The 22736-nt window shown below is 41.4% G+C and overlaps 1 protein-coding gene across 1 annotated transcript in view; it reads left to right on the top strand.

Moving 5' to 3' along the window:
* The window catches only part of PCNT (pericentrin), a 97387-nt gene extending 79965 nt beyond the window's left edge, over positions 1 to 17422 (top strand). Inside the window, exons 41-49 of the mRNA XM_014949236.1 lie at positions 1213 to 1734; positions 2614 to 2894; positions 3761 to 3863; positions 7010 to 7174; positions 8483 to 8721; positions 9558 to 9646; positions 11222 to 11375; positions 13887 to 14014; positions 17021 to 17422. Of these exons, the coding sequence (XP_014804722.1) occupies positions 1213 to 1734; positions 2614 to 2894; positions 3761 to 3863; positions 7010 to 7174; positions 8483 to 8721; positions 9558 to 9646; positions 11222 to 11375; positions 13887 to 14014; positions 17021 to 17064 (1725 nt within the window). The 3' untranslated portion in view covers positions 17065 to 17422. The remainder of the gene's footprint in view (positions 1 to 1212; positions 1735 to 2613; positions 2895 to 3760; positions 3864 to 7009; positions 7175 to 8482; positions 8722 to 9557; positions 9647 to 11221; positions 11376 to 13886; positions 14015 to 17020) is intronic.
* The last annotated feature ends 5314 nt before the right edge of the window (positions 17423 to 22736 follow it).

The raw sequence follows: 22736 nt of genomic DNA, 5'->3' as shown, positions 1-22736 counted from the left end.
TAACGTGTGTTTCTTGAGGTTAACCAAAGTATGGTTTTGTTCACTTTCTTCTAAATTGAACAGAAAACAAACGAACAGCTTTCTCTCTGATACTGTGATAGCAATGACTCAGTTCTTGTAAAAGGCCTACAATGACTCTAAAAGGAAGAAGATTTAACATAAACTTTTTTTCAAAATAAAAACCAAAACCCAAACTCTATCAGATAACTCCAAAATAATCCTAGTGAAGTGCCCTATGTGAGAAAACATAACTCTGGCTCATTTTCTTGTAGTTTGGCCTCTTACATCATCTTTCTGGTAGATGTTTAGGTTTGTGGGTGATTTTTCTTAGTTGGGATTTTTGTTACTACTTGCATGGCAGTACATGTTGCTAACGTCCTCCATCTTGTAAAAAGACTGCTTATGTAGGGAGGGCAGGGCCCGTCTTAGCCAAGGCAAAGAGAAAAGTGCATTGCTCCAGCTGTAGTTGTACAACAGATTAAGACATTAACAGTTCACACTGCTGCAGTCGTCCGTTCCAAATTGTCCCTTGAAGCCCTGCTATGGAAAGCTGATGCCACTTAGCATCTGACCTGACTTTCTATAAGATCAGAGGAGAAGTGGTGCTGGCTGGAGGGGTAGGGCAGACCCCCTGTGAGGAGGACAGCAATGCCAGCTCTTACAGCAAGTGCCTAGGACTACCCCTTTAGTTGCTTCCTTTCCTTCTGAAGAAAGGCTGGCTCCCAAAATGGACCTAGGAATGGATTATTTTTATTAGCCTGTGCTGTGTGCTTTAAACATATGGGCTCTAAAATCCAGAGGTTTTACATCTACTCTTACTGATTAGATTTTTGGTTCTTCTTAAATTGACATGGCTTATTTCTGCTTCAGGTGTCACTTAAGGTGATTGAGTGATGTAAAGAATAGTGATTTTCTAATGAGCGTCTTGCTAATTGAAGGAAAATAGTGTACTGGAAGATATTTTAACATTACAATCTTTGGTTTTGTTATCTGATGTCAAGTTGCTAACAAGCATGCTTCTGGCACTTGTAATTAGAAAATTAACATTGTCATTTTAAATTAAACTTTTTAATACCTGAACTACTCTAGTTCAATGTTGAATTTCTTCTGGGATAAAACAGGAAGTTGAAAATGGCCAAATCCCTGCCTGCCCCGTGAATGAGTGTTTGTGCTGGAGTATTATGTGTAATATGTGCTTCCCCTTATGAACAGGAGCTGCAGGCTGCCTTGGACTTGCAGTTGGTGCAGAACAGCCAACTGGCTGTATCCTTGGAGCACGAGCAAGCAGTTAATGATAATCTCCACAAGGAACTTCAGATCGAGCACTCGCGCTGTGAAGCATTGCTGTCCCAGGAACAGACCAAACTGTTGGAGCTGCAGAGAACTTTGGATGCTGAGAAAAATCGTTCATTGGAGCTCCTGAATTCTTTGAATCATGAGCGTGTTTTGACAGAACAGTTGAGCATGAGAGTGAAAGAAAGTGCTTCTTGTCAGCACAGGGAGTTGCTACTGGAACAAGCCGTTGTTCGAGAGCTACAAGCCCAGCTGGAAGAAGAGAGGTTGCGAACGAGGGAACTAGCTGCTATTATTGAGAAAATGCACCAGAAGGCCATTTGTTTCAAAAGGAAGCCAGGGGCTGAAGTACAGACCTGCTGCGAAGAAACCCAGAAGGAGAGAGAGGCCAGTGACAAATTACAAGCTACACTGGAATCTCTTCAGGGTCAAAAGCGAGAGGTAATCTGTTCCTTAGAGACCCAGAGGGAAAGAGAGGCAAAGCTGAAAAGTGACTGGGGACAACTGCAGTCACTCTTCGAGCCAATGAAAGAGCACAATAAAAACAAGAAAGAGGAGAGAGAGACAGAGCAAAGGCAGCAGCAACAAACAGAGCTAGAGAAACAGAGGGACTGGCAGAGAGATCAAGAGAGACTGGTGAGAATGCCTCTGCAAGCCTTGCCTTACATTGGAATGGCCAGAAACTGGCATTTAAACCTGTCCATTGTGGGTTTTAATTGAAATGCTTCCTTCTCTTAAACAAAGCATCCTGAAAAATGCATTAGATGAGCTCTTTTCCTGCATTTCTTAAATGCAGCTGTTCTCAGGGTTCTAGGTCTGGGTTTATTGTTGATAGTTGATCTTTGCCTATGCTGGAAATTGCCCTTTGTTAACAGATGGAGAATAATATGGATTAAACACTGAACACGAACTAGGTTTCATATCATTGCCCTTATTTTGACCTAGACCCCTAATTATGGTTTGCAACAGTACCCTCCTTGTTTCTCAGCTCCTTCACTTTCCTTAGAGGAGGAGGGAGGCTTTGCAGGCTCTCTTGAGACTTGTCAGTCACCATGTCTGGAAATAGATGGAGAAAATGCCCACTCCAGAGTCATTAAATGGCTTCCTGGTGGCTCTGTAAGGCAGTACTGTAAACCTTTCCCTGTAAGTGGTCTGTTATTTAAGCAACACTGAAATAGATATATCCTAGTTAGGTGTGATGCTTTTATTTGCAGCCTGTGTGTGTATAAAAAAACAAAACAAAACTTACATGTGTGTATGTACATATGTGTGTGTGTATATATAAGATGCAATTAACTGCTACTTACTCTGTTCAAATAGCAAAACTTGGAACAGCAACACCAGAGAGATGAACAAAGAATTAAAGAGCTGCAAGAAATACCGGACGTATTGGAAGAAAGAGAAAGAAATCTCCCATCTCCAAACTGTCAGCAAGAACTATTGTGTACCTTAAACAAAGATCAAAATGCCAAGCAGACCACAACAAAAGAAACTGAAAAATCACATTTGCAACAGCAGCAATGGCACCTTGAAAAGATAAGACAGCAGTTGCTTTTAGTAGCTGTGCAGCTGAACGAGTTCATATATAAAATCGTAGATAAGTGAGTAGTTCTTCATAAATATAGTAGTTTTCTTTCCATCCTACTCCTGAAATTGTGTGGGTCATGGCTGACAGCCCTGTGCTGAAGGGACTGAATCTGCTTACAAGACTCAACCACGTCTGAAGACATGGTTTTGTGGTGGCAGCAGACTCTGGCTGTTGTCATCCCACTGCAGCCATTCCCATTAGAAGCTTGTGTGCCTGCATTTGAACTAGATCTGTGAAGTGACCCTGCTTAAAAAGAACAACTCAAAAAAAGCCCTACTGAAAAGAGTCTTTTAGTAATTTGGCAACTGCAGCAGTAAGGCTAGAGAGCAATCAAAAAATCAGATAGAATCAACAGGTCTATTCTATCAACATTCTGATGATAGAATCATCAGATAGAATCTATCAACAGATAGAATAATAGAATCATCTAGGTTGGAAGGGACCTTCAAGGTCATCTAGTCCAGCCATAAACATGCGTATAGGTATGCATGTTTAGAACAAGAAATGCCATTGATCACGGCAGGGAAAAGCTAGGGGTCAGGAATGAGTGACCAAGTAGCAGTAATTTCTTGCTTCTTTAGCAGCAGAGTAAAATACTAGTGATGTATTGCTGCAGCCTGAATTTGCATGATAGAATTTCAGACTGGTATAAAATACAGACTCCTGAATAAATCCTATGCAGCCCTATTGAGAAGTTTTACTCTTAAGAATTAATAAAACTTAATAATTTCTGTGTGTCTTCATAGTATTTTATGTGATGAATAGTTGCATAAGTACAGCTTTAAAACTGAAAGGTTATTCAGTGGGGAGAAAGAATCAAATATATGTTAACGTTGCCACAAATCAATCTGATACTGAAAAATTATTTCTGTTTAACAGAACAGTTAATGATTGGTCTGCATCAAATGATGAAGCTGTATCCTCTTTACTGCAGACATTAAAGGAACTGAAGTCAGGTTTATTGTCTCCTCCTGCATCTCAGGTAAGGAAAACAGCATATATTTGTTGATTATGAGTAAGTTGTTCTGTTTTCTTTGGATTGCAATACACATGTAAGTTGATTGATTGATTTGATCCCCCTTGGTCTCCCTCCTTTCTTTTTTGGTAAAAATTCTGAAGAAAATTGTGATTTGCCTTGGGGATGAAAAAAAGAGATGTATTCTTGTACTCACACTGTCATTACATTAACATATTTTACTATCAGACTCTTGCTTTTTTTGTTGTATCACAGAGTCTGCTTCTGATGGCATTTTTTCCTAGGTATGTAATAAGTCCAAGGTTATCAAGCAATGGGATGTTGCTGCTGCTTCTGTATGCAGTGATTTTTCAAAAAATTGTCAAATACTTTTCAAAAAGCTCAATAGTAGTTTGTCGTATCAGTAGGGGTGTTTTGGCTGATGGTTGCAGCATTGCAAATATTTTGTACAAGCCTAGGGATTAATAAAGACTGACCTCCCTCAGGTCTATTGATACAAAATACATCATAAAAACGTAGCTTTTGGATACCATCTTATTCACCAGATAACTTTGTACTGTCATTTATGTCTTTTTTTCATAATAAAGACAGCTTCAACCACACTTCAGCAAAAATTTGGGGATTTAGGGCTAACTAACAGTCTTGGCTCTTGTTTGATTCAGCTTCTCTCTATTCCCTCACCTGCTTGGTGGCACGTCACCAGAAAACATACCTTGTCTGATACACGAAGAGGCTTTTTGGAACTTCTGTTGTTCTCCTGTGCTCTGTAAAAGTCTGAGGCATGACAAGCTGGCCTGACATCGTGCAAGCTCTCCCTGTACCTAACTGCTTACAAAATAAAATAAATAGTTTCCCGCTGTTGCCTGTGCAACCACTTAGGTGGCTGCCAGTTGGATCATCTTCAGCCTTCAGGAGGGGGATGTAACCTTTTCCCAAGTAGGTGTTCATGGAGTTGTTTAGGTTAAGCCTTCCTCTTGCAAAGCTTTAGACACCTCTGCTATGGACAAAATGCTTAGAGACCCTGTGAGGAGAACCAGACAACCTATTTAAATCTGACTTAGCAGAACTCCCTCCAGAGTTAATCTGGTTTTCTGGCTCGGCTCCCTCCACGTTATTACTATACTGGAGAAGAAGAAATAGTTTGGGTTGTTTGGTTTTCCTCTGATGCCATTAAGTCTTCTGCATTAGAAAATCTGTTGCAAATGCTTTTCACAACTTTTTTGTGGAGACGTTTTCCAGCCTCTCATCACCATCAATTAGCAGGCCTCTTAACATGAAGCCAGTAAATACCACACAGAATAGCAGTCCTTTCTCTTGTTGGGCTAGACTTTGCCTCGTCCAGGGACTGTGACCAAGATAAAGTAAAGGGATTTAAGTTGAGTGTAGTGGAGCACTCTTAAGACACATGCCTTTCTATAGACTACAGAGCAGAAACCCTAGCTTAATATCCTTTCCCCTGTGGGCACCAAAGGCCCTCCTCTTTGCCCTCTTTTCAGGCTTTAATTTTTTCCAGAATCACCTTTTCTTTCAGTTTCCTCCCTGAATTTCTCCTTCCTTTAAGGTAGTGAGCCACATGCTCTGGAGACCAGAGGAATTTACTGCTGTTACCTCACGTTGCAGTAAATTGGAGGCTATTAGACAAGGAAAGTGGCAAAGTGCCAAAATAATGACAAATTTGTGCCAAAATGACTATGGAGTAAACTGGTCAATCGAATGCCAACTGGTGCAGTAGAAATCAAACATGTAGATGAATCATGTAGAACTCCTTCAGATACTAGCTGTTTCGGTTGCTGCCTCCAGATTGAGCTTTTATAGGTCTGTACAATGCGTAGGATGGTGGGACCATAGTCCTTGCTGGGATGGCTGCTGAGGAAGCCAAAATAAAGCAGCTTCCCTCCACTTCAGAGTGATACAGATGGGTTTTCTTCCCCATGTTTGAAATATTTTTAGTAATACTTACCTGAAATGTGTTTTGTATCTGAAGTCCTTTCCTCCCTGCCCTTGATCTCAAAATGCTCTTCTGACCCATCTCTGTGTATAATATGGCACAACTGCCATACCAGTGAAAACTGCATGTTAGTTTATCTAACTTCAGTGTAAAAACTTGAAATTGTATAGAACATCTGTGAAGTAGCTGGTAAGTACAGGACAAGGATTTTAACTTGGACAGAAATAAATAGCTAATTTCAAAACAGTACTGAAGGTGGCGTTAGATTCGTGAAGCATTTTTAAACTAGTTTTAAATACATTAGAAGTGTAGAGTGTTTGCTTTCTGATGTTTTAAAGCTGCAACATCAAAAGAGAGAGAGGTGGATTATCTGCCATGAAGGTACGGATAGCATTGGAATCCCCATTTGTTATTGTATATATTGCATTGCTTATGACAAAGTTCAAACTCCTAATAAGGTTGTACTAAAAAAAGTTGCTAGGAGAAATTTGGGTCGGTTGTGTGCACTGGCTCCTCTAATATATATAGATTTTATTTCAAGGGATAAAACATTAACTGTTTCAAAAAAATATCTTTTCTCTCTGTTGTGATTTGCCGCATCACGCACTGATATAACTGCTGACCATTTCATTGATAGTCAATATGAAGAAGGTTATGAAGGCAGAACTTCCACAAAAAATGGGACATGGAGTTGTGGGTCTCATTCCTACAAGAGATGACTTACCACAAAACTGAATTTCTTAGAATTGAATGTGACTTTTCAGAATTTACTTCTGCAGGTGCTACATAACATGCTTTTGTGTGTCCATATACACAGACACCTTTCTTCCCAGTTTCTGTGCTCTGTGTGGATGTTGAAGAAAGCCAGATTATTTTTTTTTTTCCATTTCAAAATGTTTGAGAGGCTTCTGGTATTAAAGGGTTAAAGGGATTCTTATTAAGTGATCAGACAGATCTGTAGAGAAGGGGTGGTGGGGTGGTTTGATTAACAATTAATTTGATACATTTTCAGAAGGGCTGCACCTGTGTTTCAGTTGCCCATCCTACTTTTTAACACCTGAATGCCACTGCTCGTTTTCAGGCTCATTATTTTTATGCTTTACTTCCTCCATAAAGTTAGGATATTATTTGGTTTGAGATGTTTGGCTGTGGAAGTAACGTGCAAAAACCATCACACCTCACTTCCTTTGGGTTTATTTTATAGATCAGATCCGTGGATGATGCTGACTTTGTTCAAGAACTGGGAAGAGATGCTTGGCAGCGAGAGAGAAACATTTTGCAGAATGCACTGAAACAGGCTGAGTCTGAACAGGCTAAAGCAACCCTTGAAACTGAAAACAAACCAGTGGTAGAATCTTCCAGCCCTAAGGTAAAATGATCAGGATGGCCTGCACATGGGCTATCTGGAGCTTTGTAGCCATTAGCACGTCATTTAAACCTTTGGCACTCGTTTGCTTTCACTCTCTTGCCTGTTGAACAGATTTGCTGTGTGAAAACTGTTACCAACTCAAGATCATAAAAACCTCTGGGGACTTCAGTCCTTATTAGTAATTTTTCTTGGGCATTGCCTAAGGGATTAATGTCATATGTAGAACGGGTAACTCAGCAATTCTATTTTATTTTTTTTTTTATAAATATGATAAAGCTTGCTGTTGCTGAAGAGCCCGGACGTGTACAGCTCAGAGTTCTGTGGATAGAAGTACCTGTCAGATTATGGCCTTTAACTTTCACTTATTGCTGTGGTCTTTTTCAGTTGCTGTTTTAAAAAGTGATTTTATAGATGAACAGTTTTATAAACTGCATATTAAATTAGCAACACTCTCCCCATGTGTGCCACATCAGAAAAGTCCCTTTTTAACTTTCTTAATGTCAGACAGGAACTTGCACAAAACGTAGCCTCGCTCTTTGGAATCTCTGCTCTTAAATGAGAGGGAAATTCAGATTTCTTGTCTAAGCATGAAAATATCAAACATCTATTATCTTTATTTTTTCCCCCAATCTTAAATAGTTTTTATTCCTCTGACTCATTTATTTGTAATCAAGTCAGATGGGCACTTATCCCAACATACTTATTGGTTAATGTTTATTGAAAGCAGATGTTATTTTCTTTGTTAAAGAATAATACTGTTTTGAGTATGACAATTTTGCTTTGAAGCATTGGGGAGATTGAAGGCAGTCTGACAATTCAAGCTCTGGTTTTTAGCTATCTACAGAATTGTTCCAGCTGCCCTTGTGTTTGCAGTATAGATACTTGATGTGAAGACAGTGTGTTTGTGGTTGGGTTTCTACACATCAACCACTAACTGTGCCAAAATTTTCTAGGCTAGCCAAGACTTCATAAACTTACAGAAATTTGGTAAACTTGGTAGAAATCTCCACGTATGATGTCCAAACTGCCAGTGTAATACCACGACTTTGCACCAAAACTGGCCAAGTCACAGACTGTGTTATACAAATACTTGCACAAAATTTAATTTTAGGGATAAGTGTACACTGCTTCCATACTTTATTAAATAGCTTTCTACAATTTTGTGAAGCAAAGAATAGGTTTTAGGTGCCTATGCACAACAAAGTTGTGGGAGATACTGCTGGAAAAAGCAACTAACATTTTTGAGCTTTCCATAGCTAAGTTGTAACGGATTGTATTTCTTTTTTCCTTTTTTTTTTCTTTTTCCAGTTGCAGAGATTATATAGGAAGTACCTTAGAGCAGAGAGTTTTAGAAAGGCTCTAGTTTATCAGAAGAAATACCTCTTGCTGCTGCTTGGTGGATTTCAGGACTGTGAGCAAGCAACCCTCTCTCTGATCGCGCGTATGGGGATTTACCCCTCGCCTGCAGACCTGCAGCATTCTGCATCACGTTCCCGTCCTTTCACCAGGTTCAGATGCACAGTCAGGGCCATCGTTGCAGTGTCAAGGTAAAGCCAAAACACTCCCTGTCTCATACGTGGTGTCAGTGCTAAGTTGTGTGAGTACTAAACTAAAGCTGCTTTTGTCTTGAGAGATACCCAGCTGCAACACGTTTGAGAACCAGTGCACAACCCTTACAAAGTGATGCCCTTTTAGGTCTGACCCTTTCGTCTGTTTGGACTCACTGGATAGTCTGTCTTGTATCAGAATGTGGTCATCTCATCAGCCATGGGTTTCTTTAATCCAGTAGCCTGTGTTTCATTGGGTGTGATTCTATCATACTCTGGCAATTTCTTTCAAATTGATTTTGTTAGCTGTACTTGGGACAATAGGCCATCTCATAATAGCTTTTGAGCCCACTTAATAAAAAAAAAATAGTGGTTACTTCTGAGCAATTCCCTTGTCTAGTAAAAATTTAAGACTTTCAGGAGATGGCACAGAATATCTTTAGGCTGTTGTCTTTGACATGGGTGCTATGATAGCAATTCCAAAGGATGTAGGAACAGTGACCTCCAAACTACTCCTCTGAGGCAGGAAGAGCTGCCACAGAACTCTCTAGAGATTCGGGACTGAGTGGAGGAGCTGTGCCAAAACAAGCAAGCCTTTCCAACAGTTAGAGGATTGCTGTAGAATAAAATGGAATAAGCCTTTATTCTAAAGACTGAAGTTAAAGAATTCTTCCTCCATTCCTGCAAGGATTGTTACTTATGTTGCTTAATACGTTTCATGCCAACAAAGAGTTTAATATTAAAATTTGGTGTGTTTTTGCTTATTTTTAATGATACTGCATTTGGTGTATTTTTGCTTATTTTTAATGATAGTACAAATTTATTTTGTTACTAAGGTTAAAGTTTTTGGTGAAAAAGTGGAATAAAGTTAGCAGGAAGAGTGCACAGGGTGAAACCGTTTCTCGCAGTATAGGAGGTAGTACAGGTAAGCATTTTCGGCAAGTTCTTTGGTTTTAATCGTAATTTCTCTTTAGTGCTGTGCTTCATTTAAAAACAAAAATAAAAAAATACCCGAAGAAGTGGCAAAATCTGTTTATCTGTTCACACAAATGTTTTTATCCATTTCCTGAACACAGTGATTAAGAATTTACAAGGATATTGTAAAAAAATTACAATTGAAAACTTTCAGAACTTATAATTTGCAACAATGGTTCCTTCTCTTCTCCCTTTACTGCAACTGCTGAAGCTGCGAAACGGAGTCCTGTGTTCATAAAACTCATCAGAGAATTAAGTTTGGTACAGTTTGAAGCTACCTGTAATGGAAATTAATGCCTTGAGTTATTAATAAGTCAAGGACAAATACCACTGGAATAGTATTAAGACGGATACATGTGGTATCAAAATAAGTCTTAAAGTGGTGTACTCACTAGTGTTACCAGAGGTGAAAAGGCCTTCTAAGTGGTTCCAGAGGTTCAGAAGAGACTTAATCCGATGGCAGATATACCCTAACTATTTTCTCTGGAGTTTATTAAGTGCTATCGAAGTGACAGTGGAGTGGATGGGTAGGTGGTCTGATGCATTCAGTAAGGACTGTGTTCCTTTGAGTTACTTACGGATGTGTTTGCAAGAATTCAAACAAACATCTGAATGCACCCCTTTTAGGTAATATTCCACTACTTGTAGCTTTTTAACACTAAACAAAAATTCAGATTAAATAGTGTATTTTTTGTTACCTAGTACTACATAATTTTCACTGTTCTAAATTGCTGGAAATACTTATTTTAAAAAAACCCAACTTCCTACATAAAACCACTGTGGTGTTATTCTTGAACTTGAATCCTGAGATACATCTTGAACTTTCTACCCCACTACATAATAGCATCCTGTAAGCCTCGTTAATTTTTTTTTTTTTTTTTGTGATTTGAGGGACTTATCGAAAGGCAATTTTCTTTTTTAGTGAAAACAAAACACTCTACCTCCACAAACCAAACAAAAAAATCTCTTCCTTTCTCTGCTGTCTCTAAAGTTGCAGACTGTAAGTCAACTATTTTTTTTTTTTTTTTGTGATTTGAGGGACTTATCGAAAGGCAATTTTCTTTTTTAGTGAAAACAAAACACTCTACCTCCACAAACCAAACAAAAAAATCTCTTCCTTTCTCTGCTGTCTCTAAAGTTGCAGACTGTAAGTAGCATCTAGTTTGAGCAAGCAACAAGTATTAAAATTTCTTGAAAAAATACTTTGTGTATATTGGAACATCCCCTGTGTGGATATAGCAATGGCTACTGAAAAAAACAAGTCCGGAGAAATAAAATAATGCACGTTTTCCATTTGTAGGAAGGAGTTGTTTGACATGAAAATTTCTATTCTGTTAAATCTGTTTCAAACAAACAAAAAACCAAAGCAATAAAGCAGTCAGCTATAGGAAGTGTATTTTAGCTGCATTTAAAACAATTGTATTCTGCTGTGTATATATAGCCTGTATGTATGCCTGTTTTGTATGATAGCCTGTTTTGAATGGTTCCAGTGTGTAGTTTTTTAACTGTTTCATATTTAACACAGCGTCCGGTGCCAGAACAGAAATTCTGAAAGAGCAGCAGCCCCAAGCTGTTCAGCTGGGGTCTCCCCCGACCAGGGACACGGGGCTCTGCCACAGAACCAGCTCTGCAAGATTTGTGAGCCATTTCCCCAGAGCCTCCTACAGCTCACACCACAGGTCAGTCTGCCGTCGCTGCCCGTGTCAGCCCCCCTGACGGACAGTCTATCATAAAAATGTAACCTCTTATTGGAAGAGGTCCTTGAACAAGAAGAGGAATTTGTTTTCTTGGATCTGGTAAATGCTTTATTTCTTTTGGAATGCTACAAGAGAAGAAAACTTCTCATTTGTTTTAAGCATGTCTGACATTCTTGGACTAAGAGCATTCCTAGTTGTGTTCCCAAATTTAATTTGGACAGGCTACAGAATTTTTAATGGCTATGTGTTGCTTTTGCCATCCAAGTTGGAGATTAATTTCTAAGCATCCTGTGGAAGCAGCTCCCCTACAATATTGCATTAGTGTTGGCCACCTTTAGACTCTCTGCACACAGAATGGGAGGTGGAGAACTTGTGGGGTGTGTGCTGTTGCAGTTTTTCATTAATTATGTCCAGTTCTGCACTGAAATACAACCTCAGAGACTTGTTGCTGGGTTGAATGTCACGGGTGATGTTCTGCACAGTGCTGCTAAGACAATGCCTGAGCTGCATCTCTGTGCATAAGTTGGAGGAAGGTGGCCTTCAGTCTTTACTGACCTCCCCACTCCCAGGGACCCAGAATAACTTCAGGTATTTTATAGTCTATTACTGTGTGTAGCATCTCTTTTCCCAAGTCACTCCTTTTATGTGGCTTCCTCCTTAAAGTAAGGATTTTTAGGAGTTGAAAGTAGCTGTTCTCAGTCCCATCAGCTTGGGATGCCTTCTTTGTTTATTAACCTCCTTGCAAAATTAGAAACTTTAACCAGCAGGCAAGAATTTTCTTCATTAAAAAAACCCAAACTAGTGAGGGAGTAGCTGTGGTGATCTAGGGGTATGCAAAGACAGCACATGCTCCAAATTATTTTACGGCTTTTAAAAGTGCTGACTAATTTAGAGGACAGGACAGTGATTGTCAAGAAGGACATGTAGTGTTCTGTTTTGATGGAATTCAGCAAAACATTTTGGAGAGTTAGAGATCAGTACAGGCTGGGGGTGACCTGCTGGAGAGCAGCTCTGAGGAAAAAGACCCAAGAGTCCTGGTGGACAACAGGATGCCCAGGAGCCAGCAATGGGCCCTTGTGGCCAAGAAGGCCAATGGCATCCTGGGGAGCATCGGGAAGAGTGTGAGCAGCAGGTGGAGGGAGGTCATCCTGGTCATCCTGCCCCTCTGCTCTGCCCTGGGGAGGCCCCATCTGGAGCACTGGGACCAGTTCTGGGCTCCCCAGTTCCAGAAGGACAGGGAACTGCTGGAGAGGGTCCAGCAGAGGCTACAAAGATGATTAGGAGTCTAGAACATTTCTCTTATGAGGAGAGGCTGAGGGACTTGGGTCTTTTTGGTCTGGAGAAGAGAAGGCTGAGGGGGGGATCTGATCAATGCTTATAAATACTTAAAGGGTGGGTGTCAGGAGGATGGGGCTGGTCTTTTTTCAGTGGTGCCCAGGGACAGGACAAGAGGAAATGGGCACAAACTTGAATAGAAGAAGCTCTATCTAAACATGAGGAGGAACTGGTGGTGGAGTCTCCTTCTCTGGAGACATTCAAAACCTGCCTGGACACGTTCCTGTGGGACCTGCTCTGGGTGGCCCTGCTCTGGCAGGGGGTTGGACTGGATGATCTCCAGAGGTCCCTTCCAACCCCATGGCATTCTGGGATTCTGTGACCTGCAAGCATTTCCCATAAGACTTATTTCTTCCCCACCCTGTTCCTCTGTCACAGCACATATCTGCATTTGACAGCCAGAAGCAGTAGCTGGCAGCTTACCTATCAAAAAAAAGACATCTGGAACAAGGGTAGGCCCTGACAGATTACTCTGTGTGACTGGGTTAGTGGTAGCTGAAGTCTAATGTGAACCTGAGAGAGCTTCACTAGGAAACAAAAGCAGCAACAGGCATCACGTAACCTATGCAGAGAGAAGGGATGGATAGGAACTACCTTCTGCTAATTAAAAAGTGCAAGGAAAGGTATAAATCCTAAATCCACATAGGAGTGTGTTTTGCAGTGTCCCTTCAATGTATATTTCTGCTGATATTTGAAACTTGTTGTTAATGTCCCAAAAGGCAACAGTGTACCATCTAAATGGTCTCACTTTTCAACCTTGTCCTTCACAATAGCATTTTACCTGCAGAACAGCAGAGGACATGCCTGGCTGTGGCACGGTGCTTTCTAGTTCTTCTCTCCAGAAATGGGTCTTTTCTCACTTGTCATTTGGACTTGCCGCTGGCTGCAGCTTGCTTACCTGTGGGACTTTGTGGTGCATATCAATAGACAGAGATTCATAGATACTCCAGCTTATATCAAAACATCCCTTCTTCTAACTCCCCTGTATACACAGATCCCTGGTCTGTGTTGTTTTATACGTAACTTTTTGGTGGTGGTTGTTTTTACTGTTGTTTTAGTTTGCTTTGCACTGAATTACTGTCTGTATGAATGTAACCTAGTTATATCTATCTAAAAGTATAGCATGAGAAGAAGAAAATAATTTGTTTTCCTTTTAAGATTGCATCCATCCCCAAGTCCAGCTTCAGAAAAGTCACTTGTGCCTGCTCAGGACCCTGAACGGTCGCTAACGGAGTACATCCACCGCCTGGAGGTCATCCAGCAGAGACTGGGGGGCGCGCAGCCAGGTAACAACCACCTTGTCACCCCTCACAGCTGCCAGCAGCCTGGGCTGCTTTTTGCAAGGTTCTTCCAACATACTGCTTATAACACTTACACTGTGTAAAGAGCATCATTTTAATGAACAATTTTAATTATTTGGGGAGGGGGAAGAGGAGAAAAAATTAAGCAAGTCTCTGAAATGAAACCTTTTTATGAATCATATCTAAAACTAATCAAGGTAAAGCATTTCTCAGAAGAAGTTCTTAGTGAAATTCTTCAGCGATAAGGCTGAATAATTTCATATGATTTCCAACCCCTCCTGTTACCAAGTCTAAATAAGCAAATGTTGCAGTTTAAATGAAGTTGTGTATAGAGTTAATTTGCTTTAAAGTCAAAGAGAACCATTGTAATAGCTGAGCAGGACTTTCTCTGCAGCACAAACTATAAAACTTCCCTCATTTACTGCTTCCTTATATTCCATAGCAGATTTTAAAAAAACATAATAAATTGGAGGCTGGTAAAAACAGCCGTCTAGTTCTAAGATTGATTGAAGAGCATACAAAGGTTTGTGGTGGCACTTATCTTTGTTATCATAAACAATGCCAACTAATTTTTAGACTGTGTTTACTTCAACTAATACTCTAGTTACTCACTCTTGTTATGTCTTAGTTAAATCATGGAAATTCCATGTGCCAAGGAAGAACTTATAAACTGTCATCATGTCATCCTCAAATCATCTCCTATCAAGATATAATTAGATGTGTTTTCTAATGTTTTGCTATTCTTGAGACTCCTGTCTAAGCCTTCTCCAGTGTATTAGTATCTCTGGATTATGAAAACAGAGCTGGACTTGCGGCTGCTGTGTCATTTCTGCCAGACCAAATCTGCAGATGACTTGTTTCCTGTTTATAGGTGTGACCATTCTGTGGCAGGGGCAGACTCCTGCTGTCTCTCTTCCCACCACAGGGCAGCAACGTACATCAAACAGCAACACAATATCTATACTCGGGTGCACACAGAGCCGGTGCGCTCGGCCCACGCCGCAGCTGTGCCAGGGAAAGCCGTGCTCCTGGGGGAGGGCACCCACGGGAGCTCAAATCACTGATAGGGATGGGATGGTGGTGACCGTGGTCCACATCTGTATCACACATAGATAGCTTCGTCTAGGCCAAGGGAGAAGCACAAAGCTCCAGCGCTGCCTCCTGTGTGGAGGTCTTTGGAGCATCTTCCCCAAAGCTTGCTTCACCCATCCAGGGTTGTGTTGGTCTGAGCTAGTGTGGACCACCAGGTGAGATAATGCCATTGGTGTTTTCATCCAGCCTTTATCCTTTTCATCTGCTATTGCTGCTTCCTTTCCCGTGTTCCTTCTGGCTGCTCATCCACACAATCAATTTACTTCATCATGCTACCTTTGGGTCAGGTCCTTGATCTCTAGGCAAGCACTGATTACTTTTTTCCACCAGCCACGACTCTTGAGTTCCCATGATTTCAGCCAAAAGCTGAAAAGATTCCAAGGTAGATACTTGGCTGTGGTGCTATGGGAGGGCCACGGGGATCTCTTCACACATTGCACATGCACATCTTAGATTTCTTTCACCGAAGCATAACATTGTCATGTTTCCCAGGCAGACTTGCCTCCCGTAATTGTCTTCTGCTTTTGCCTGAAGAAGTGTCGCTTTATAATGATTGTGCCAAGATGAGAAAAATATTTGACCATACCTGGAAAATCTCTTCCAGTCACCAGTACTCTTAGTGCTGGTCAGCAGATCATTTCTGTGGTGGTTTTTATGGGAGAAGAGGTGGAGATTAAATCCCTGATCACAGTATTAAATTGTGAGTCTTGGCCCTGCAGTCACTGCAGATGCTCATTTAAGTAGCTTCTGCGCTGGCTCCTCAGCAGTACCAGATCTGAACATTTCATCTCTTTGGTAGAGGTGCTGTATTGTTTGCACTTGGTTCTCCACAATCTGTAAAAGGCATTATGAAGTGTGACTTACTGACTTTCCTGCTTTTGGAAAAATAATGACTTAAGTTAATTTCTGAGGCAATTTTTTTATGATGACGTTGCATTCCTAACATGTATTTACTGTTAACTTTGAAAAATTAAGCTTTAAAATTATGTGTTTCTCTAGGAAGAGAGGAATCTTGTCTTTGTCAACATTCACAGGAGCTTTGGTATAGCTGGGCAGCAGCTCTGGGGAAAGTCTAAAACACTGCCTGTTTTCTGCTGCTCTGAGTTGATCTAATTAAAAAAAAAAAAAAAGTTTAAAACCCAATCAAACAAAAAAGGCTAACTTTGCTTACAAATCCCAGTCTTGCTAGTATCACTAAATTCAACAGCTGCAGTGACAGTTCCACGTGGGAACTGTGATACTGTTCTCAGCAGGATTTTACCTAGAAACCTTAATACAGTGACTTTGTGGGTTTTTTTTCCAAATCCTGCAGTTGTTTATGGCAGATGCAGAGAGAGGAAACAAATTTTAGAATTGAAACCTGACAGCATTTCTTAGAAATAAGGTGGTTTGCTTTATGCTAAGTATTCTACAGCTGGGACACCATTAATAGCAATTTTTGTGGAAAGTGCGTACTGGTCTTGTAATTTTCATGTTCCCAGAATGATGATGTTGGGAATTACAGAATGATGTTGCACCCTTTAGAACAGTGGTGTAAGCAAAATGGTTTCCCAGTTTCTAATGAACATTAAAACACCTACTGAGTGACAAGATGTTGTCCAGCAACAGGATGGGTATTGAGTCATTATGAGGGTGGTGGGGTTGACGTGAGCAGCTGCATGGCCATGTGTGAAGGCGGCCTGCGATTGAGCACTGGTCTTAATGGTGAGTGTTCACTTTGGCAGAGGTGTGAGCTTTCAAATCTTGTTTTGCATTGTTCCTGGGTGCTTTATGAAAATGGTAATTGCTTCAGCGTAGCTCGTATGAAGCCCATTGACGAAATGATGTGCCGCTAACTGCACCCGGTTGCTTCATAACACAAACAGCTTTCTAATATTCATTTGTTTTATTTATATTTAGGACAAGTTCCAGGCCCACCTCGCCAGAAACACATGAAAAAGTGATGATAACACTTCTGAAGTCTGTACTGTGAACCTCTCCGAGTTATTGCTTCCTTCAGAGTTGGTCCATGCCGAAGGGAGGCAGTTGTGATCTCTTCTGCAACTGAATAATGGGCAGTGCTTTTGCGTCCGATTTTTATATGACTCTTTTTATTATATTTTAGTACTGTAAGAGGAAATAACTTTTAATTAAGAACAATATTTTACATTCTTGTGTGAAATTACTACTACGTTAACAGCTGAAGTGTGCCTGCATCACTGTGTTGTAAGTTGCAAAGTGTCCCTTTGGTGTTTATTTTTCTATAGTGTATAGCTGGATTCCTTGTAAAAAAAGTAATTAAAATGGCATTTTATTAATGAATTATTACTTTGTGTGGTTATTTGTTTCCACCTTACTTATTTTGGCTGTTATTAAAATTGTTTGGGTTTTAATAGGATCGTTCTGACTAACAAAACAGCTAAAACACTGTCCCAAATATCAAAGATATAAACAGCCTTCTGTGAATTTAGGATTTGCTCTTCTGGTTTTACAATAAATAAGCCGTCCCTCAGTCTTTCTCACCACACTCCCATTCAGTGTCAAGCTGCTGCTCCTTCAGCTCTTCTGCGATTGAGCTGTGCGTGCATGATCCATTTGGTCTGACTGAATTCATGGAATATAGTCAATCTGTGCCTGCTTGGGAAGTCAAATGCATGTTAGATTTTCCTCCAGTGTGACCTTCACTGATCAGACTGATCTGTCCAGCCATGAACTTGACTCAGTATCAGAGCTGTCCTTCAGTTTGCTTTGGTCTCCCCTCTGGGGAGAGGGAAGAACAGAGCTTTTGGGGGAAAAGATCTCGATGTTCAACATAGGGTATTTCCATACAGTACAAGATGTCTGCCCTTACTGCACGGCGGGTTTGTCCTGTCTGGTGTGTCCCCTCCACCCCGCTTCAAGTAACGGTTTGGGCAGGGGTGTGAGCTGATGCAGGCAGGACACAGGAAGAACCACAAACCACAGATGAAAGGCAAAGAACAAATTTAATCTCAGCACCTCATGGATCGGGGAACCTCTGAAGCAGCAGCACCTGGGCAGAGGCAGGCAGGGGATGGAGGCACCGCAGAGTGAGATGGAGTCCTTATTGACAAGAGAGTCCTTGTTAGAAAGGGAGGGAGAGAGCGAGAGAGCTCACACTTGCTGTTTGGGGCTGTATTTCAAGGATTCTGGCAGAGCTGGGCTTTGATCTCTTCAACAGCAGGGCAGGAATCTTGGGTGTGCTCAATAAGGTGTCCCTGAGTCCATCCCAGGCCTACATTATGTAAGTGCAGATGTTCTACTTGTTGAGTGTTATCCTATAATGGGTAACAAGCCCTTTCAGAAGGGGAGATCTTAAAGAAATCTCCTTTAGGTTGCATATTGAAACACTGGAAACAAGTAGGAGGGGACGCCCTCATGGGGAAACAACTGATTGAGTATTGTAATAATTGGTGGCTGTTCTATATTTTAGAAGATCAAGAAAAATGGCCAAGGAATGGGACGTTAAAATATAATACAATTTTACATCTTAAGTTATTTTGGTGGGATGAAGTACCATATGTAGATTTGTTTTTCACTTTAGGAAACCACCCAGAGTGGCAGAAGGATTGTGGGCAAACTCCACAGGACCCTATGGTCCTGGCACTGGAAAAAGAAAGGGGGAATAAAAACCTGAGGAGATGTTGTTCTGCATGTAGCATTGGGAAAATACATCTCAAACGTGAGAGGGAGGAGGATGATTTAGTGTTAATGGTGGCCCCAAGACAAAGGGGAAGAGGATTTGGGCCAGGAGGATGGGGGAAAGGCAAGAGGAAGCCACAGCCGGGAAGGGGAAGGGCAGTTTGAGGGGGCAGAGGGATTTAGCCCAATTGCAGGCAGAACCAGGGGTAGACAGGAGGGGGTTATTCAGGTTCCATTGAGACAAGGAGTCAGAAATAACAGTCCGGTAACAGTAAAGGTACTGTCCTCAATAACGAACCTGTGGCCATGGAAGGAAACAGCAGGAGTTTATAGGGAAGATCTGGAGAAAGTGGCTAAGATATCTGAGACTATTATTAGAACCCAGGACTCCGACTGGAATGATCTGCAGGTGATTTTGGAAACATTACTGGACAGCACAGAGAAAAGCATGGTATTGAGTGTAGCCTGGAAACGGGCAGAGGGGACACATGCGTTACGGGGACCTGCAGGGAATGGTACATCAGAATTTTCCTACTACCATCCTGGGGTGGGACCCTAATCAACTGGGACCCTGGGGACTCTTAACCAGATACCAGAGATGGTTGCTATTCAGAATAAGACATGCTATGCCAAAAGCAGTTAATCAGTCAAAATTGTCTTTATGGAATGGCTAAAGAATACTGCTGGGACACTTACGAACTTGGACCCCAAGAAGCCGGAAGAGAATGTGCAATTAGCCTATATTTTTATGGGACAATCTGCCCCAGATAAACGGAAGAAACTCCAAAAGTTAGAAGGAGCAGATTCGAGGGATCTGGGAAAACTGTTGGAGGTGGTTTGGATGGTCTATAATAACAGAGAAAAGGAGAAGGAGACCCACCAGGCCTGCAGGGAGAATCAAAGAGAGGGGAGATTCATTGCCACATTGACTGGAGTTGCTCTGGGAAGAGTGAATGGGGCCTGGGGAGGTAGAGGAGGCTACAGAGGAATTGGGAGCGGGAGGGGAACTCATTTGGTAAAATTCTACTGATTCTCTATTTAATATTTGTAAAAGCAGCCTTGACTGTGAGACTGTAAGTGGTGTTGGTGCTATGGGAAAACAGCAAAACTGGCCCTTTTTGAGACCTCTAAGATTCAAATTGGGAAAGCAGTGGATGGTTCACCAAATTGGTGAATATATATGCCTGAATGTCCAGTGCCCCTCATGGGGAGGGATTTGTTGAGTAAATTGGATGCACAAATACTTATAAGGAAGGACAAGTAAAACTGTTGATACCAGAATCAAAGGCTGTGAGAGCGGGGATTTTTATGTTACAGACTGTTCAGTGGAGGTGGGAGGAAATTCCAGCAGAGGTGGAGGATGCAGTGACACCTCTGTCTGGGCCAACAAAGTTCCAGGACAATCAGAACTGGCAGGTCCGGCAAAGATCATTCTGAAACCAGGACCCAGAGGGGTAAGGCAAAACCAGCATCCTATCAAACCGGAAGGAAGAAAAGGTTTAGAAGGGTTAATGACAAAATTTTAAAAATTTTGGTAGAATGGGAGTCAGAATATAATGCTCCGATTTTGCCAGTGAAAAAGCAGAATGGTACAGATTATAGGTTAGTTCAGGATTTAAGAGCTGTAAAACAGATTACCCAAGATATACATCTAGTAGTAGCCAACACATACACCGTGTTAACATCTCTGAGAGGAATATAAGCAGTTTATGGTCCTTGATCTTAAGGATGCTTTCTTCTGCACACTGCTGGATAAAAGTTGCCAGATGATATTTGCTTTTGAATGGGAAAGTCCTTCAACCGGATGCAAAATGCAACTCACCTGGACTGTATTGTGCCAAGGGTTCAAGAATAGTCCAACAATATTTGGAAATCAATTGGCAAAATATTGCAGTACGAGGATGACATCATTCTAGTGGCAGCAGAACCCAACAAAACTGTTTAGAGATTATTCTAGGCCTACTGAATTTCTTGGGCCATGGGTCTTACTGCGTGTCTAAAGGGAAGGCCCTGGTAGGAAAAGAAGTAGTAATCTGTTTGGGATTTGAGATTCTAAGAGGACAACAAAGATTAGGAACTGACAGAAAGGAGGCAGTCTGTCAAACTCCAGAGCCTAGAACTGTTTGGGACCTGAGAGAATTCCTGGGTACAACTGGATGGTGTCGGTTGTGGACACCCAGTCATGGACTATTGGTAAAGCCCCTGCATGAAGGGGGATCTACAGAGAAGCATTTACTGACTCATTGCATTCAGTGTCAAACAATGTTCAGAGAACTGAAGAAAGCATTGATGTCAGGCCCTGCACTGGGATCATCAGATTTACCCAAGCCCTTTGAACTGTTCATGTACAAGCACCAACATCTCACCTTGGGAGTGCTGGTTCAAAAGCTGGGGCCTTGAAAATGACTGGTGGGGTATTTTTCTAAACAATTGGACAACGTGAACCAGAGGTGGCCTGGGTGTGAATCGTAGTCACTGTACTCTTGATCTAGGAGGCCAGGAAGCTAGCTCTCAGACAGAAGATCACTATGTTTGTCCCACGCAGTCCTCCATCCTGGAACAAAACGGGGGACACTGGCTATCACCAAGCCGTGTGCTCAAAAATCAAATTGTTTTATTGGACCGAGATGTGGAGCTGAAAACCACCACCGCCCAAAATCCAGCTATGTTTCTGAGTTCTGAGGTGAAAGATGATGAGCAATTAAATAATGACTGCTTGCAAAATATTGAGCAGGTGTATTCCAGCAGAGAAGACCTCAAGGATGAACTACTGTGTAATCCAGAATTAGAGCTGTTCAAAGATGGGAGCAGTTTAGCTCGAGAAGGGAAATGGATGGCTGGATACGCAGTTGTCACAACTACAGGGGGTAATAAAAGTGGAGGCCCTGCCCATAAGGCAGAACTGATTGCGTTACAACAAGCCCTGAAGATAGCCGAAGGAAAAAGAGTCAACATCTGGACAGGCTCCAAATATGCGTTTGGAGTGGTACATGCTCATGGGGTGATCTGGAAAGAGAGGGAATTATTATTAGCTCAGGGATCACCAATTAAACATAAGGAAGAAATTTTGCAACTTCTTCAGGATGTGCAAAAACCCAAAAAAATGGCAATAACGCATTGCAAATCTTACCAGCTGTCATGGTTTGGCCTCAGACGGTGACAAAGAAACCTGTTGGATGCCGTGCTCTCTCAAGCCCCACCCCGGCCCCGGCCCTGAGGGGAGAATCGGAAGAAAAAGGCAAAAACTCGTGGGTTGGGACAAAGGTAGTAATCTATAGGTTGAACCAGGTCCTAGGAATTCAATGGGATCTACACACACCATAGACACTGCAATCAAGTGGGTAGGTAGAAAGGATGACTCAAACTTTGAAATGACAGATAAGCAAGATATGCCAGGAGACTTCTATGAAATGGCCAGAGGCACTCCCATTAGCACTTTAAGGGTTAGGATACAACCAGGGTCTAATAATCCCAAATTTTAATACACCTGAGAGTCAGAATAAACGTAACAAACATGTTAAACAATCAGCCCATCAGCTGGATGACACTTATGAGTCTGAAATAATGCTTTTTAGTCCAGCTGAAATCTCAGCAACAGCCTTTTTAGCCCTGGGAGTTGGAGTTGCAATGAATTATCAGACAATGAAGACTGTGCCTTAGTGAAGAATATGAATTATACTTCACAAGCATTGTCAGCTATAGATGAAGGTCAGCTTAGACAGGCTACTTCGGAGAATAGGGCAGAATTGACTATTTGTTGTTAAGACATAATAATGGATGTGAAGAATTTCAAGGAATCTGTTGCTTCAAAACTGCTAATTCTGAAATCATTGAAGAGAAAATTAAACAGATACGTGATCTGACCACAGGAACTAAAGAAAGGGAAGGACTTGATTGGTCTTGGTTAACCAACTGGCTTCCAAACTTTGCATGGGTTAAACAGCAGTTTGTCACTATTATTATGATACTTTTCATA

This window comes from Calidris pugnax, unplaced genomic scaffold (assembly GCF_001431845.1).
Source record: "Calidris pugnax isolate Ruff unplaced genomic scaffold, ASM143184v1 scaffold75, whole genome shotgun sequence".
Classification (NCBI taxonomy): Eukaryota; Metazoa; Chordata; class Aves; order Charadriiformes; family Scolopacidae; genus Calidris; species Calidris pugnax.
This window is presented reverse-complemented; position numbering and strand designations above follow the sequence as displayed.